The 17,022-nt window shown below is 37.8% G+C and overlaps 2 protein-coding genes and 1 long non-coding RNA gene across 4 annotated transcripts; 1 reads left to right on the top strand and 2 right to left on the bottom strand.

The window, feature by feature from the left end:
- Positions 1-1,718: 1,718 nt before the first annotated feature.
- Positions 1,719-8,087, bottom strand: LOC112158205 (phospholipase ABHD3). Of its 2 annotated transcripts, none has more exons than XM_024291451.2 (9): positions 7,921-8,087; positions 7,379-7,539; positions 7,121-7,303; positions 6,018-6,063; positions 4,765-4,877; positions 4,508-4,681; positions 4,390-4,438; positions 4,156-4,321; positions 1,719-2,329 (listed from the first exon to the last, which is right to left on the bottom strand). In XM_024291451.2, the coding sequence occupies exons 1-9, from the start codon at positions 7,924-7,926 to the stop codon at positions 2,133-2,135; spliced, it is 1,095 nt and encodes a 364-aa protein (XP_024147219.1). In that variant the 5' UTR covers positions 7,927-8,087; the 3' UTR covers positions 1,719-2,132. The 2 variants fall into 2 exon arrangements, with proteins under 2 accessions (XP_024147219.1, XP_024147218.1); XM_024291450.2 differs by having other exon boundaries at positions 7,709-8,087.
- Positions 8,088-8,341: 254 nt separating this feature from the next.
- LOC118598167 lies at positions 8,342-9,699 on the top strand. The gene is made up of 2 exons (XR_004947285.1): positions 8,342-8,398; positions 8,647-9,699. It is a non-coding gene; the product is annotated as an uncharacterized LOC118598167 (long non-coding RNA).
- Positions 9,700-9,765: 66 nt separating this feature from the next.
- ctsbb (cathepsin Bb) lies at positions 9,766-15,272 on the bottom strand. Its single transcript, XM_024291449.2, has 10 exons — positions 15,176-15,272; positions 14,965-15,098; positions 14,795-14,880; positions 14,601-14,715; positions 14,399-14,514; positions 12,288-12,373; positions 12,073-12,216; positions 11,883-11,999; positions 11,676-11,804; positions 9,766-10,139 (listed from the first exon to the last, which is right to left on the bottom strand). The coding sequence occupies exons 2-10, from the start codon at positions 15,088-15,090 to the stop codon at positions 10,063-10,065; spliced, it is 996 nt and encodes a 331-aa protein (XP_024147217.1). The 5' UTR covers positions 15,091-15,098; positions 15,176-15,272; the 3' UTR covers positions 9,766-10,062.
- Between the last annotated feature and the right edge of the window lie 1,750 nt (positions 15,273-17,022).

Consider the following 17,022-nt stretch of genomic DNA (forward strand, 5'->3'; position numbering starts at 1 on the left):
GTCCAAAACTTTATACTATTCTTAGATAAACGTAATTATTTTCAGCTTCAAGTGTTCTGGGTTTTTTTTAGGTTTCAAAATTTCAATTTCAACTTTTTTTTTTTCAAATCTGAAAATTTCTGTTTCAAAACTTTTGGCCCCGTTTTGGTGCAATGGGGCGGGGCTAACACGGAGGACCAATCAAAATCGATGAGGGTGGTAACTTCAGTCTCGGTGCATTCACTGACTCTGAGAACTGTAAAAAATATTTTTTTAAAATGGCTGTTAAGTCTGTACTATCATAGTCTGAAGTTGTCCCAAGACAGGTGTAAAAATCAGAGTTTTATCGCATATAAATCGTGCGTCCAAAACGCCGTTCTAGTCCGTTCAAAGCGCCATCTTATCGTGTTCCATACAGACATCGAAAGCGTCTTTATGCTGGCATAAAATGGTTCAAACACAATTGGATCTCCTGTAGCTTTATGGCTATTAACCATTTTTCATGAAATTGAAATTTTGAGTTTTGAAAGTTAAAAAACATAACATTTGAAGTTGAAAATATTTCATTTTGTTTAAGAATAGCAAAAAGTTTGGGACATTTTAAACTTTTTTAGTGCAAACACTAACATTTTTTTTCAATTAGTTTTATTTGGGTTTTCAAATATCATCCCTAAATTAGCTCCATACTAACCGAACACATCCATAAATGTGCTTTTTACATTCAAAAGGATCCAAATAGGAATTAATTTTTTATTAGATTTAGTGGAACTTTTCCTATCTCACTCAATGACCAACTTGTTAAACCTTTTTGCAGAACTAGAGTGAAACTTTTAGCTAGCATTGATTGAAACTAAAACTAGTCTTCTAATTAAAACATTTTTTTGTTTAAAAAAACCCAGAAATTTCAAAAATCTTGTTCATCATTTGATAATACAAGTTTAAGCACAACAACGAGTAAACACACAAGACTGTTAAATAAAACTCAAAAAAAGAAGAACTGTAACTGTCGTCATTGTTGATTTTTACGATCGAAAGAGTTTGACTAAAAGAATTTCTCATGAAATCTTAGAAGGCAAATGAAAGTCACACCTTTGTTGGACATGAGCTTCAAAGAAAGGCAAACAAACTTCCTACTTAGTCATTTCAAACAAAAAGACTAATAAAAACTCATCAAGCTTCAATAAATTAAAACCTTTGTGTTAAAACAAAGTGCAAAAAAGTATTTTTTTTTTACAAATTCCCTTTGTAGTCCATCCCTTTTACACTTAAGTTACAATTTTTAAATGTCAAAGGTTACAATACTTTGACGTTAAGGGCTTATAGTGCTCTGAGTTTTTTGTTAAGTAAAGATTCTTCATACAATCTTATGTTCTACAGCAGTGAAGGTGCCAAATACAAAAAAATATTTAATTTTTTTTCTTTACATTTGGTAAAAACTAGATTGTTTTAGGTGCAGAATATTTTCATGGTTCTAAAAATCAACTTTGAGCTTCATGCAGAAAAAGAAGCCAGATGTTTTTTGATGCTGATTGAACATCTCTCATCTGCTGGAGCTGTATTTTATGTATATTTTTCATTTCATGCGGGTTTTCTACATTCATATTTACTCACTTCAACAGAGTAAATTTATTTATCTTGTCTTTTTGGTTAGATCCTATAAGCTTTTTGAAAAGAAATTAAAAAAAAAAACGAACTTTTTTTCATATATTAGCATGATTCAGCTGAAACTATGGAGCCCCCTGGTGTCTGGGGGGTGTTACTACAAGTGTTGCTGACATCAACAGACTTCATGCTCCAATCATTTTCACCCAAAGGGCTGTTCACGAGAAGAAATGGAGGTTATTAACAAAGTCCTTCAAACTGACTGTGCCTTCATTAATTTACATTTAAATACTTCACTGCAATGGCTCTGAAATTTAAGAAAAAAAATATACAAACTATGACAAAAAATAAACAAATTAGCAACAATTTTCACCTGGAATCACAATAAATTTCACATTTTTAGCAAAATGTCAGCTCTCTCAACTATGTGTTTTATGATGTTAAAAATTTGCAATTTACCGTTTGTTGTATAATCTTATTTTTGTATTTACTTACAGCTGTCCCTTAGGGGTTAAGAACTTATCTATTGAAGTTTTTTTCAGATTTTTTTCCTATTCCTCTTTGATGTTACATGCTTTCTTGAGGTCTCTGGGGTGCTCAAACGCTGCATGAAAAAACTGGCCAAACAGGCGCTCCATTAAATTTTCCCCTCGTGGAAACAATCCCTGAAGGAAGGCGATGTGTCCGCCGTGAGCCGTCACGAGCAGCGCCACGTTCGGCAGGGACTGGACGACCGAGACGGGAAAAGCTGCAAGAGGAAGTAAAAAAAAAAATAAATAAAACACTTCACCCAGACAGGAAAATTAAACATTTTTACAAGAAAACACGAGAAAAACAATCGTCAAGTTGAAATTCTAAAACCATCATCCTTTTGAAGATTGGCTTTGCTAACTTTAGATGAAGATTTGTTTGTAGTTGATCCTAAACTCCTTACGCCTATAATCAAACATTAATATTACGTCCCCTATGGGCAACTTGGTTTGGGTCTAGCGGAAAAATACAAAAGTGGACAGTTGTGTCCTGCTGTGATTTTTTCCCTCCAGTCCTTTGGCTCACCTGGCAGGTGTGGCCAATGTCCCTCAATTGGCACCAGCTGTCTACTTAAGACAGAGAGCAGAGCAGCAGGCTGGGTTTATAAGCTTTCTGTCCTCAGCAATCTTAGATTGCTTGCTGGATTTGTTCAAGAGTGTTCCACTTTCTCCCAAAGCACGATGTATAGTTACAAATCGTAGTTAATAAGAAGGAGATGGGGGGGGGGGAGGCTGCGGCGCTTCATTCTGATGCATCCACTAGATAGATCCATGAACGTCTTTGTTCTCCTTGTCCGAGCCAAAATCTGGATTAAAATTGTACGGCTGGATACCTCCAATACTGCTCTCCATTTGTGTTGCACCGGTAATGCTAGGTTGGAGGTGTGAGGGACTGTAAACTAGCAGGGGAGCGTAAAAACAGATGGATGATGGGACATAAGTGCAGGCTTACTCCCCACCAACAGTCCGACCCACAACTCACAGTTGAATTTCTAATGAACTACTGCAGAAACTATGACCTAGAAAACAACTTTTTAATATTTTTTTTGATAAAAATGGCCAAATCATAATAAAAAGACCACTGGAGACGCTTTTAAAACGGAGCAAAAGATGATTGTGATCCCTTACAGACACGTATAATGAAAAATACATATTCTCATAACTTTGGTTTCCCTGTCAACTTGAAAACAGAAAAAAGCCTGAATTAGCCAAAATATCTAGGATGCAGCTGAAATATTAGCTAAACTCCAAATGAGCCTAAAAAACAAACAAAACAAAAACAATTAGCCAAAATAGCTAACATGTAGCTGAACCATTAGCTAAACACCAAAATAGACCCCAAAAAACGGAAAAAAGCCTAAATTAGCCAAAACAGCAAGCATTTAGCTGAAATATTAGCTAAACTCCAAATGAGCCTAAAAAAAAATAAACAAAACAAAAAATTAGCCAAAATAGCTAACATGTAGCTGAAATATTAGCTAAACTCCAAATGAGCCTAAAAAAAAAAAAACAATTAGCAAAAATAGCTAACATGCAGCTGAAATATTTACTAAACTAGAAATGAGCCTGAAAACTGAAAAAAGCCTGAATTAGCCAAAATATCTAGCATGTAGCCCATATATTAGCTAACCTCCAAAATAGCCTAAAAAACAAAAAAGCCTAAGTTAGCCAAAATAGCTAGCATGTAGCTGAAATATTGGCTAAACTCCAAAATATCCTAAACAATCTTAATAATTGCCAAAATAGTCCAAAAAGTTAGCAGAATGCCATAACTTTCAACTTTACTACAATCTGACTCCATATAATCTAAAGTAACAACTAATCGACTATTTTAATAGTCGACTAATCGACTAATCGTATCAGCCCTACTCTCCACTGCCTCATTTATTCTAGGCTAAAACCTTCCTGCAGCTCCCCCTTCTGACCAAACATGGAAGCACAAGATGTACATTTTACTGTGAAAATGTCTGTAAAATCACGGAAAGACATGAATAAAAGTTTAAGATGCCATTTGAAAGATTTGAACACAGTCTGATGGGCTCACCGTTCTCAGGGGAAAATGGATCGTCGGCTGCGTTGAGACACAGGATGGGTACAGCAGTCTGGGGCAGTTTCTTTCCTGGACTGGCATCGAGGTAATAATCCACACAAGTCTTGTAACCGAACACCACCGAAGTGAGGCGCTCATCAAACTCCCGGATCGTTCTCGCCTGCAAGAGAGGATGGCACAAGATGGAAACGTGCGCGCGAGGACGTGATCTCCAAATCCCAATCTTACCTTCAGGACGTGGTCGACGTCCACCACCTTCTCTAAAACCTTCCTGTGCCTGTGAGGAACACAAACTCAAACCTCCGCCGCACGACACTTCACTTTGCACCAACAGACGGCGTCTGACCTGGAGACGGTGCGGCACAGGCCGTATGTGAGGTATATGTTGAAGAGCAGCCAGTTGAGAGGCTTTTCCAACGAGTTTGAGGAAACGATCGCATCCCAGGCCACGGAGATGGTGATTCCTGCCACCATCCCCGAATCCCCCCGCTTCCGGGCCAGGTAGTTCAACAAGATCATGCTGCACGTGAGAGAATGAAAAGATCAAAGATGGAGGATGTTCTGAAAGCAAACCTTGATTCAGATCTTCACCAAACAACTCACCCTCCTAAAGACACACCAGCGCCGAGCAGAGGAGCCTGAGGGTAGAGGCCCTTCACGTGCTGGACCACACGCTCCAGATCGGAGGTGTTCGCAGCGCAGTAGGTGACTGGAGTCTTCAGAGTAGGAGGAGCCACACAAGAGGAGCGTTACTTTTTAGAGAAATATGACAGACTATAGTACGGTGAACTCCTAATTAGGGTGAATACTTTCCAGAAATTATTTGATTTTTTTTAATCATTTTTCCACAGAGCACTTCAGCTGAGTGTCAGTTAAAGGAATTAAATGTTTACCTCTTTTAATTAGTTTTTAATATTATAACTCAGCCACAAAAATAAAAGACATTTATGAGAATAAAGTTGTTCAATTATGTAAAAAAATGTCATTTTACAAGAATAAGAGGCATCATGAAGAAAAAAAATAAAATAAAAAATTCACAAAAACTAAGTTGTTGTTGAGGAAAAAAAGTTGTCATTTACACAACTAAAGTCTTTATGACAAAAAAGAAAAAAATGAGGATAAAATCATAAATGTATTTTTAAATCTTGTCATTTAACAAAATAGAGTCGTTATGAGTAAAAAGTTAAAAATGTATCCTAATAAAGTCATTAGAAAAAAGTCAAATCTATAACTCTTAAAATCATAAGAATAATTGTCATTTTACGAGGAAAAAAATGCTAAATTATGTAGAAAAAGTCAAAATGTTATTAGAATAAAGTTGTAATATCATTATAAAATAAATGAATCAATATTTTACTAAATAAAAGTTATACCTTCTTAAGTTATAGGATTAGAATTAACAAGATTAAAGCCGAAGATTTATGTGGTGACAAAATATAAACAACAACAAAATTGTGTTTCAGTATGAGAGCTGTAGAGTGGATTGTAAATGTTTACTTCAGTATTGGTTTCATAAATAAGGAAATACTAAGTCAACATAATACGTTTGAGGACATTAAAATGATTTGCAGACCTCAGCAGAAGAAGATTGTGGATACAGGGTGGATAATGTGAAGAGGCTCACACAACCAACTATTATTTTGAAAAGCAGAAATGTTTTTCTTTGTAAAATTACGACTTTTATCTCATAATTTTAAAACTTTATTCTTACATTTATTTTTTGTTTTTATATTTTTAGGGTTTATTGTAAAGCAAAAAAGTAAATTTGCCTATTTTTGAATTGCTTAAAATAATAAGTTAAAGTAAAAACAAATGAATATGAGGAATATTTGGGTTGTTTTTGCAGTAATACTCACCAACAACTTCTCCCCTGAAACTCCTCTGTTGTTGAACACCACACACCTAAACAAAAATAACAAAATGACATCATCTAAAAGTAGGGCTGGAACAATTAGTCGACTAATCAACGAATAATCGACTATTAAAACAGTCGACGACTAATTTAACAGTCAATTGTTACTTTATATTATATGGAGTCACAGTGTAGTAAAGTTGAAAGTTACAATGGAATTCTGCTAGCTCTCCAGACTATTTTTGCATTTATTAAGGTATTTTAGGCTATTTTGGAGTTTAGCTAATAGTTCAGCTTCATGCTAGCTGTTTTGGCTAATTAAGGTTTTTTTTCCTCCATTTTTCAGACCATTTTGGAGTTCAGCTAATAGTTCAGCTACCTGCAGGCTGTGTTGGCTAATGAAGGATTTTTTTAAATTTTTAAGGCTATTTTGGAGTTTAGCTAATAGTTCAGCTACATGTTAACTGTTTTGGCTTATTTATGATTTTTTTCAGTTTTTAAGGCTATTTTGGAGTTAACTAACATTTTAGCTACACACTAGCTGTTTTTGCCTATTTAGTTTTTTTTTCAGTTTTTGAGTTTGGCTAATAGTTGAGCTACATACTAGCTGTTTCAGCTAATTTGGGCTGTTTTTCCATTTTTTAGGTTATTTTGGAGTTTAGATAACATTTCAGCTACATGCTAGCTCTTTTGGCTAGTTTTGACTTTTTTCAGGGTTTTTTTGCTAATTTGGCATTTAACTAATATTATAGCTGGCTATCAGTTTCAGCATTTTCAGCTATTCGCTTCAGTGATTTCAGCTATCAGCTTCTGTATTTTTAGCAATCAACTTCAGCATCTTCAGCTATCACTACTAGCATCTTCAGCACACCAAATTTAGTTTACAGCATTTTTACAGGTAATGCTGTATATCTAGTTTTTAGTTCGTTTAAAGCTAATGATGGTTAAGATGTGTGCTTTACATTTAATTTGAACATCACCCGATTAGTAAACTAATCTGAAAAAATAATTGTTGATTACTCGACTATCAAAATAATGGTTTGTGGCAGCACTATCTAAAAGCTGTGTCTTCAGCTCCAGCTTCCACAGGTGAGGACATCGGCGTACCTGTAGCCGTGGCGTGTGGCCTGAGTGACGGCATGTCGGACATAGGACACCTGGCTGTTTCCCGTCAGGCCCGGGAGGATGAGAACCGTAGGACGAGTGGAGGATTCTGGGTAGGTGGTGCTGGACTGATTGTCCACCCAGTCCAGAGAGATCTGACCTCCATCGAGCGTACGGATCAACTCACTGAAAGAGGAAGAAAACTGCAGTTTTAGAAGACGACTAAATATATCTGAACTTTCGAAATGGGTTTGCTTTTACTTGCGATAGGACACAGGCGGTTTGGTTTTCAGGAGAACACAGATGAGGGTTTGAAGCCGGCCCTCCCAGCACCATGGAGTGGGGCTGAAGCTCTCCGAGACCACAGGACAGTGTTTGCGGAGGAATGCACTGAAGGGCTGGCTGCAGATCAGAGCTGGTGGCTGAGGAGGAGATGGGTGGATGGGGTTGATGGGGATTTGCTCTTCTGATTGATAAACAGCTCAGTAGCCCCACATGGTGACAATTACAAAAGCCATAAATGATTGTGGTTGATTGCATTAAGTGGGGGGAGAGGAGGACGTGGGCAGTCGTTGCATAACCTTGACTGACCTGACACTTGCGGCCCCACAGATAGTAGAGGGCGGCAGTGACGGAGCAGAGGAACAGCGTGTACGGCCTGGAGACCCCCTCCCAGCATGTCCTCCACAGCTCCGCACTGCTCAGGTACATGACAGCCGTCTGTGCTCTGCTCCCAGCCCGGGTTCCGCCGACGCGACAGGGACAACACACAGTAACAAATATGGAGACGTGTTGGAACCTGCCTTCATTCCACCTTAGAGCGCTCGGGATGTCCGCAGGTCCTTCTCTTCTTTAACATCAGCGCTCGTTTTATTTTTAGATAAAATTTATATATTGCCGGCCGGCGTTTTGCCTCGGAGATGCCGCTTCCTCGTTCCAGCTCAGATGTTCAAAGTCCGCCTCCTCTGGCTCGGCGCTCTCCTACAGTCTTCACTGCTTCTTATCGGTTCTTCGTGTTGACGAGCGCCCCCTGCTGGTGGCTCCCAGCCCGCCTTACAAGCTGCGCCTCCGTGAGGACCAACCGAGTTTCACCGAGACAAAAACGGTAAAAGGGGCCGATAACAAAGCGAAGAAACGGGAAAAGGCCGAAAGCTTAAAAAAATGTTTTTTTTTTTAGTTTTCTTTTTATTTTTGCGGCAGGGGGAGGGACTTCCGGTTATTGATTTTCGGGCGCCATATTTTTTTCTCTGTGGATTCTCTTGAACCAACCAGCAAGAACTAGTAAGTGGTTTATAAAAATTTACACTTTTTAATACATTTATTTAATAAAAGTATGTAATTTCTTATAGACAAAAAATGTATAATGGAACCATTAGCCATTTACAAATATAGTTAAATAATATCACCTTTTGTAATTTGTTATCCAACGACATGTGTATTTGTATTTAGAATATATGGCTCAAAGGTCACAAGATGTCGATGAAGTCAGGCCCAATCCGAATTCTTCCCTTCTCCTTTCCCCTTACAAGTGTGTTCGGGATTTTTCTTCTTTTAATCCGACCTTCCAAGTGGAGGGATACAAAGTCCTCCGTCACGAGGGTAAACCGTGTCGCGCTGAGAAGCACTTTTCTTCATGTGGATGCACTCTGAACCACAGAAGTTTGTATTTCAATGTAAGTGATGATTTTTATTGTAGTATGATCTTTTAAAGTTATAAAACTGCTGTTGTTATGTATATTCAAGTGCTGGAAGCTCCGCGCTAACGCTAGCTGGATTGGCAATTATTGGTGACGTCATCGAACAAAAGTAACATCCGAAATATGAGACAGCATTTTTTCATAACTCTCCGTTTGGAGGGCTAAATGAAGGGGAAGGAAGAAGGGAAGAATTTGGATTGGACCTAACTTTTTCATTGGTGTAATTTCTTTTAAATAGGCTACTAAAAATGTTTTAAATGTCTTCTTTTAAAAAAAATCTATTTAGATTTAGACTCAGAACATCACAGATACTGAAATCATCCAGAAAAATCTGTCCACCCGTGAACGACTTTCAAAAATGTCATAATTTGGCAACACTGTCATATACAGTATATATATACACTGTATATGACAGTGTTGCCAAATTGGAAAGTTTCCCACCCAAATTATGCAAGAGAATCTGGCCACAGAGAAAAAAATATGGTGCTTGAAAATTAATAGCCGGAAGTCCCTCCCCCTGCCGGAGCCGGCGGCAAAGAAATATAATTTGCGGCCGTAATCATTGGCTGTAAGGCATCGACGGAAACCCCCAGTTTTAAGCTTTCTACCTTTTTTCCCTTTGCCACACCGTAACTGCCTACGTGATTACCCGATCCACCAAGAAAAAGCGAAATTTCTGGTAAATTGCAGCTAAATGGACTTTAGGCTTGTATGAACCCCTCAATTTATTTTAAACTCTTTGCTGTAGATAATGAAGGAAAACTGAGATGAAATATTTATGTCATCACAATAGTATCAATACTTCACCTTGGTGCAGCTGCTACTCCTTTAAAACGTTTTGTTTTTATGTTGTAATTTAATATATAGGCCTAAGTTAAAAAAAAATAAATAAAAAATTAAAACCTTTTGGGTTTTAGTTTGTTTTTAAAGAAAGAAAACAGAGATCTGGGATGTGTTTGACCAAGTTTTAGAGGTAATTTACCATTTATTAGGTATTCCACAGTGTATTTAGATCTGGATATGAATAAAACAAACAATGTTTATTGTATTATTGGACATTTAAAGATGACACATGATTCTGTCAAACATGGTAGTGTAGTGATTCATTGATAATAATGGTAAAAACACAAAAGCTTAAGAGTGAGTCTGTCAACGGTTTAAGACTATCATTAATTAGATGTGTTATGTTTGACTTTTTCTGTTGATTTTCTCCAATGAAGCATCAATTATCAAATGAGTTTCATCTTTTTAGCTGAGTGGAGCTCCAGCGACCATCTCGGACTCAATTCCACATTCGTCGTTTCCCCGCCTGATTTTGAAGAAACCTACATGAGACAGAAGGCAGATTTGTTTTGAGGCCTCTTCATCAGTACAAAACTGATATTTTTTCTTACAAGAGTTCAGCAGAAGAGCCCCTTTCTATTAATTACTTTTGCAATTTTAAAGAACTTTTTAAAAATGTAAACGTCATTCGAAGAAAAGCCAGTTAGATCACAAAAAATGGGAAAATTACATGTTAAAGCTAAATAAATACAAAACTTAATATTAGAAAGTCTTACAACACCAAATGTTCAAACATACCAGAGATAAAGGAACAATAAGGTTATGTCCAACCCCCCCCCCACGCACCCCCTACTCACTATATTATGCACTGTATTGTGCGTTTGTCTGGAAGCGTTTGTGTTTCATAATTCAAAATAAAAGTAAATACTAGAAATGCTTTTTCATTTTCACAATGTAACTGCATTACTTGTCTCTTAAATGAAATGAAAAAGCAGTTCTCCGAATGGCTTTTTCTTTTTCTTCTTCAACACTGCTCATTCTGTAATTTAATTCAAATTCAAAAACTTAAATTTGTACCAAAATTCAATTAGAAATATCAAATTTGAAATATAAATTGTAAAGACATTGGGGTGGACGGCTGTATCGCGAACCACTATGCTACCATATAGCTCGGGATGGGAAGCATTGTATACCCGTCTTAAAGGTAAAAAAAACGATTAATAAAGATTAATCTAAAATTTGAACTTGTTTTTCCATCTCTTCCTTCCTTTTTCTATTTTTGCCTTTTCTCTATATAAGTCAATGAGAACAGCATGTTGTTTCCTGGTAGTATGGGCTAACCAAAGCAGATGAAGAGTGAGCATTGACGTCATTGTGATGCACCCCTGCCTTGGAACCTAATTCAAACTGATTTATGAGACACGTTTTGCACGGCGGGATGTGAAAACAAAAAAGTAGTCTTCATTGGCTTTGTCACTTTGATTATGTCACAAAATAAGCGTATTGATGAAGAAAATGGAAACGCAGATTGGAGAATTGCTTTTTCATTTTATTTAAGAGACAAGTAATGCAGGTACATTTGGAAAATGAAAAAGCATTTCCAGTATTGACTTTTATTCTGAATTATGAGTCACAAACACTTCCAAAAATTCACCATTTTCTAGTACTGTCCGAATCTACTATTCCAAAATTGAGTTCACTAGAAATTTCCCAGAAGTCTTTGCGAAAAACTAGCATACATCAATGGTCACTACATTAGCGAATATAGACCACATTGCATTATGGAACAACGTTTGCGAAAAAAAAAAACGTGTTTAGATGTAATTTTTAACAAACCATCCACATTTTCATCATCAGAACACAGTGGAGTCTCAAATAGATGTTGTGAAATGTTCGTATTGATTCGATTTTCACTTTGTGAAATCTGTGACGCCATATCCGCCGTTTAGAAAAACGAAAGAAAAGTAGTGAACACTGCTTTTAAAATCATCATCAGGGCACTATATAGTTTTTTTAGCAGTTAGGGATTGGGGTGAAATAAGTGTCTGAGGTCTCCATATTGATTGAAGAAGTTTTACCTTTGTCGCCCCAGTCACTGTTCCAGGAGTTTGCAACCAGCCAGTAAGGGGTCCCATTCTCCTCCCCCCAGCCCAGGATCTTAACAGCGTGACCTCCTAGCATGTCTCCTGTCACATGCTGATACACACCTGATGAAGGGACAAAAACATTTGATTGCTTAGACGAAGTTAGCTGCAGGTTTTAAATATAAACTACTGGCTGTATACCATTCTTATATAGCAGAAAATCTGCATAAACACTGAAGGCTGCCTCCACAGGCCCGTTCTTGTACAGCTCAGTCATGATCTGCTCCTGCTGGGATGGGATGCTGTACGCGCGTTGGCCTAAAGAGGGCGACACCAATGAGGCCAAGAATACAAACTGGCGTTAAGGAAAAGCTGCTCCATGTTCCTGTACCCAAGTGTTTGTCCTTTGGGTATGACAGTGAGTATCCATCGATGCACTGCGTCACACACTTGGGAGTCTCCACTTCACCCTGACAAGGAGGACGGCTTCCATTCACATGGTGTTCACAGGGGGCGAGGGTGTAGGGTCTGCAGCCTGCAGCGCATGATCAGGGTTTGAGAGTGGTTTCAGCAGAAACAGCATGAACCTGAGTGTGAGGAACTCACCGACTTTGGAGTCAAACAAGCCTCCTGTCACAAGTCCTTTGTTTGTCCAAAATTCCCAAGCAGCAGAAGGAAAGCCACCAAAACAGCTACAACACACAATTTTAATCATTTGTCTTATTAGACTCTATTCACTTTTGTAATAAAAATTGCTTTAATGTTAAACTAATAATAAAAACTAAGCAACACAAAGCGCTTCACAAAATAAAAGCAACTTCCAAACGTACAAACTAAAAGCAAAAAAAATGTCTTCACATAAAAAATAATTACTGATGACTTTTTAATAGGGCTGCCACGATTATTCGACTAATCGATGACTAATCAACTATTAAAATAGTAAATGAATAATTTAATAGTTGATTAGTTGTTTTTTTTATATAATTTGGTGTCAGAGTGTCATAAAGTTGAAAGTTATAATGTCATTATGTTAGCTATTTTGGCTAATTTAGACTTTTTTTTCTTTTTAGGCTAGTTTGAAGTTTAGCTAATATTTTTGCTACATGCTATCTCTTTTGGGTAATTTGAGCTTTTTTCAGTTTGTTAGGCTAATTTTGCATTTAACTAATTTAACTAACTAGTTGGCTATCAGCTTCAGCGTTTTCAGCATCAGTTTCAGTGTTTTTCAGCTATTGACTTTAGCGTTTTCAGCTATCAATTTCAGCATCTTCAGCTATTAGCACTAGCATCTTCAGTGGCCAAATTCAGTTTACAGCATTCACACTAGCATTATTGCAGGTAATGCTATATATATATATATATATATATATATATATATATATATATATATATCATTTTTAGTTGGTTTTGATGGTTAAGATGTGTGCTTTACATCCAGTTTGCACATGACCCAATCAGACGACTAATCGGAAAAAATAATTGGTGATTATTGGACTATTAAAATATTTGTTTGTGGCAGCACTACTTTTTATTGATGTCGTGACTTTTTTCATTTATGACTCAGTCATTGTGTTTTTAAGTATCTTTAAAATGAAAATGATGTCAACAATGTGTTAAGTCCCACTTTGATTACCGATCTACTGTCAAAGCGTTCCCGGTTGCCTTTTCATTATGCCATTTCAGTCAAAAGCTAAAAACCTGTCATTTTCTAGGATGTAGTGTCTGCTCAATAAAAAATCACCATTGAGTTGTGGGTGAGTCTGCTCTCCCGCTAGCTTACATCCCCTCACAACCCCAAGCTAACATTAGCAATGCAACAAAAATGGTGAGCAATGTTGGAGCTTCAGTTTTGTCCCAGATGCCAGCTCGGACAAGGATAACAAAGCATCAGAATGGAGCGGAACAGGGTGTGACCTGCCCAGCATAATTGCTTTTTTATTGTCTGCTTCTGGTTCACCACGATTTGGATAAAGAAATACTCAGAAACTAAATTTATTTTTTTTATATGTGTCCTCCATCATCAGAAAAATTCCAGAAGAATATGTTAAAAACACAATTTTCATTGAAGTGGGTCTTATATTAAAAAGGGGGGTGCGATACAGAGTATTTGGGTATCAATCCGATACTGGTTAAAATCGCCGATATTGATACCAATATCATTATTTTTTGTAAATGTGATGGATATTACATGAATCTCAAAATCTCAATTGTTTTTAATCACCATGAATAGTTCTTTGTAAATAGAATACAAATCGAATAGAAAATTGTGTCAGTAAAAAGTGAAGAAGTGAATGCAAAACAGCCAACAAACCAAAAGAAACATGTAACTATGATACAAAAATAAATCTAAATGTTTGACTAAGATTAAATAGAACAATAAAAACAACTCTGCATTTAAATAGAGTGGAAATTGGGTGAACAATGCATGCCGAAATCTCACAGGACTGGTCAGAGTGGTATGGTAGGGACTCAGCTGGGTCCTTTTTGCTGATACAGAAAGGTTTCAAACAAGAGTAGAAATATCAATATCTGCTTCAACTTGTGATCAATACTATTGATATTTTGGATCGATATGCCCATCACTAATATCAAACCTCAACCTAGAACTGATCCAAAATTTAGTATTTTGGAAATTGTTATTTACAAAATTAAGATATATTTACCAAAACTCTTTTTTTAAACTAAGTCTAAATTCAGGAATTGTCTCTGAAGCTCACCCCATGCCACACTCATCACAGCAGGTCAGCAGATCCTCTGCAGAGATCTCCAGCGAGATCTTGCCACCACTTTGGATACAGATTCTATCAGAAATCGCCTCAGCTGCTCCAAAAGCCTGTGAACAAGAGAAAAAGAAAAAGGCTCCCGCATATACTCTACTGATGCTCTCATGGATGAATCTGTGGTATCTATCCACTTTACCCAGCAGGATCCACAGTTGGCCTGGTCTCTGATCTGTTTGAGTGTAGGACAGTTGGGCCACTGCTCACGTGGGTCGAAGCTGTCTGGAAGCTCAATGCCTTCAACATCGTGAACCCTGGACCAGAGAGGATCCAAATTAGATGAACCTGCTGACAGTCAGCAGCTCGGACATGTGAATAAAAGTCAACACCTACACCTCTGGCAGCCTGGGTCCCCTTAGGATGGTCCCACACAGTCCTTTCACGAAGCTGCCGTCCATGTTGTGGAAGTTCTGACCGGCCTGGATGATCATTTTGGAGAAAATGTTCTGTTTAAAGCAAATGCTCCACACAGCTGGCTGCTTAGAAAGCAGTAAAATACTGACCGTCCAGGTGGTGTTGAGTTTGTTAACAAAGTTAATCATGTCAGAGGAGAGAAGAGGGAGTTGGGGGCGCGCCCATCCAACAGAGAGCAGCACCCCCGTCACAAAGAGCAGGATCAGACGACACATCCTTCAGACTGAATCAATAAAAGCACACAAAAATGGCAAGTTAATGTTGTTGCTGATTTCAAACTCTTCAAATCTGTCAACTTACCTCCAACTTTTACCTGTCGAGAGTCTTCTTCTTTCCACTACTGTTTTTCTGACTGAGCAGATTTTCTCACTGCATTTATATGAGGTCGAGAAATCACATGTGGACGCAGTAAAGTCATTGTACTCTCATGTGACTGCATCGTTCCAAAGGTTAACACACCTGTGTTTTTGACCAAAAAACAAAGACATTTTTCATGTTTTGATTCATTTCTTAGTTATTTGTGTGCAAAAAAACCTGGTCCTTCTCCCAAACACGAGATAGCAAATGTCACTATGTTGTGATAATGAGATAACTAAGAATATACTTGTTTCTGCTGTGGAGCGTAAATACTTCACCATTGAAAAAGAAGCTCTAGGATGCGTCTGGGCTGTGGAACGTTGGTGAACCTATTGGTGGGATCGTAGATTCACACTACGCAGGATCACCAGGCTCTAAAGATACTACTCACCTCGAAGGGAACAGATCGTGCAGCCATGCGTACGGCACGCTGGTCTGCTCACCTGCTGTGTCATACAGTATCTCACAAAAGACAGCACACCCCTTACATTTCTGCAGATATTTATTTATATCTTTTTTATGGACAATTGAAGACAACCAGACTAGAGACATGATTACTGGAACCATATCCTGAGATCTGATGAGACCAAGATAAACCTTAACGTGGTGTCAAGTGTGTGGCATCAACCAGGTCAGGAGTTCAAAAACAAGTGTGTCATTCCTACAGTCAAGCATGAGTGCTGCCAGCATTTGGGAGCCACAGTTCATTGAAGGAAACTAGGGCTGCACAATTAGTCGACTAATCGACGACTGATCAACTATTGAAATACATTTTAATTACATTTTTTAAGGCTAATTTGGAATTTGGCTAATCTTTCATCAACATGCTAGCTGTTTTGGATAATTCAGGTTTTTTTTTTAAGTTTTTCAGGCTGTTTTGGAATTTAGCTAATACGTCAGATAAACGCTAGCTGTTTTGGCTAACTTTTCAGTTTTTTAGGCTAATTTGGCATTTAGCTAATATTTTAGCCAGTTACATCCACTTTGCCCATGACCCGATTAGTTGACTAATCGGAAAAATGAATCGGTGATCAGTCGACTATTAAAATAATCGTTTGTGGCAGCTCTATAGGAAACATGAATGCTAACATGTACTGAAACATACTGAGGCTGAACATGATTCCTTCCTGTAGAAACTGGACTAAGGCAGTATTCCAGCATGATAATCACCCCAAACACAATTCTAAGATGACCACTGCCTTGCTAAAGAGACTGAGGGTAACAGTGATAGATTGACCAAGCATCTCCAGATCTAAACCCAATTGAACATATTTGGGGTCTTCTAAAACAGAAGGTGGGGGATCATAAAGGGTCAAATGTACACTAGCTCTGTGTTGTCATCATGGAGGAGTGGAACTGGACTCCAGTTGCAACCTGTGAAACTCTGATGAACTCCATGCCTAGGAGACTTAAGGGCAGCGCTGGAAAATAATGGTGGACACACAGAATACTGACATTGAGGATTTTCACTTAGGGGTTTGGCTGTTGATGCCTCTATTGTGACAGAGGGGACCGTAGTGCAGTGGTAGGGCGGTCGACTCCTAATCAAAAGATTGCAGGTTTGACTCCCGCCTTGCGTCATGTGTCGAAGTGTCCTTGGGCAAGACACTGAACCAAGTTGCCTCTAGTGGAAGGTTGACGCCATCAGTGTGTGAATGTGTCTGTGACTGTAAAGTACCTTCAAGGAAGGTAGAAAAGGCTATACAGGTATACACCATGATTTATTTTGAAGGAAAAATAAATGTACATTACTATACAAGATGGACATTGGCTACTTTTCATTGTGTCAA

The sequence above is a fragment of the Oryzias melastigma genome, linkage group LG24 (assembly GCF_002922805.2).
Source record: "Oryzias melastigma strain HK-1 linkage group LG24, ASM292280v2, whole genome shotgun sequence".
NCBI classification, from domain to species: Eukaryota; Metazoa; Chordata; class Actinopteri; order Beloniformes; family Adrianichthyidae; genus Oryzias; species Oryzias melastigma.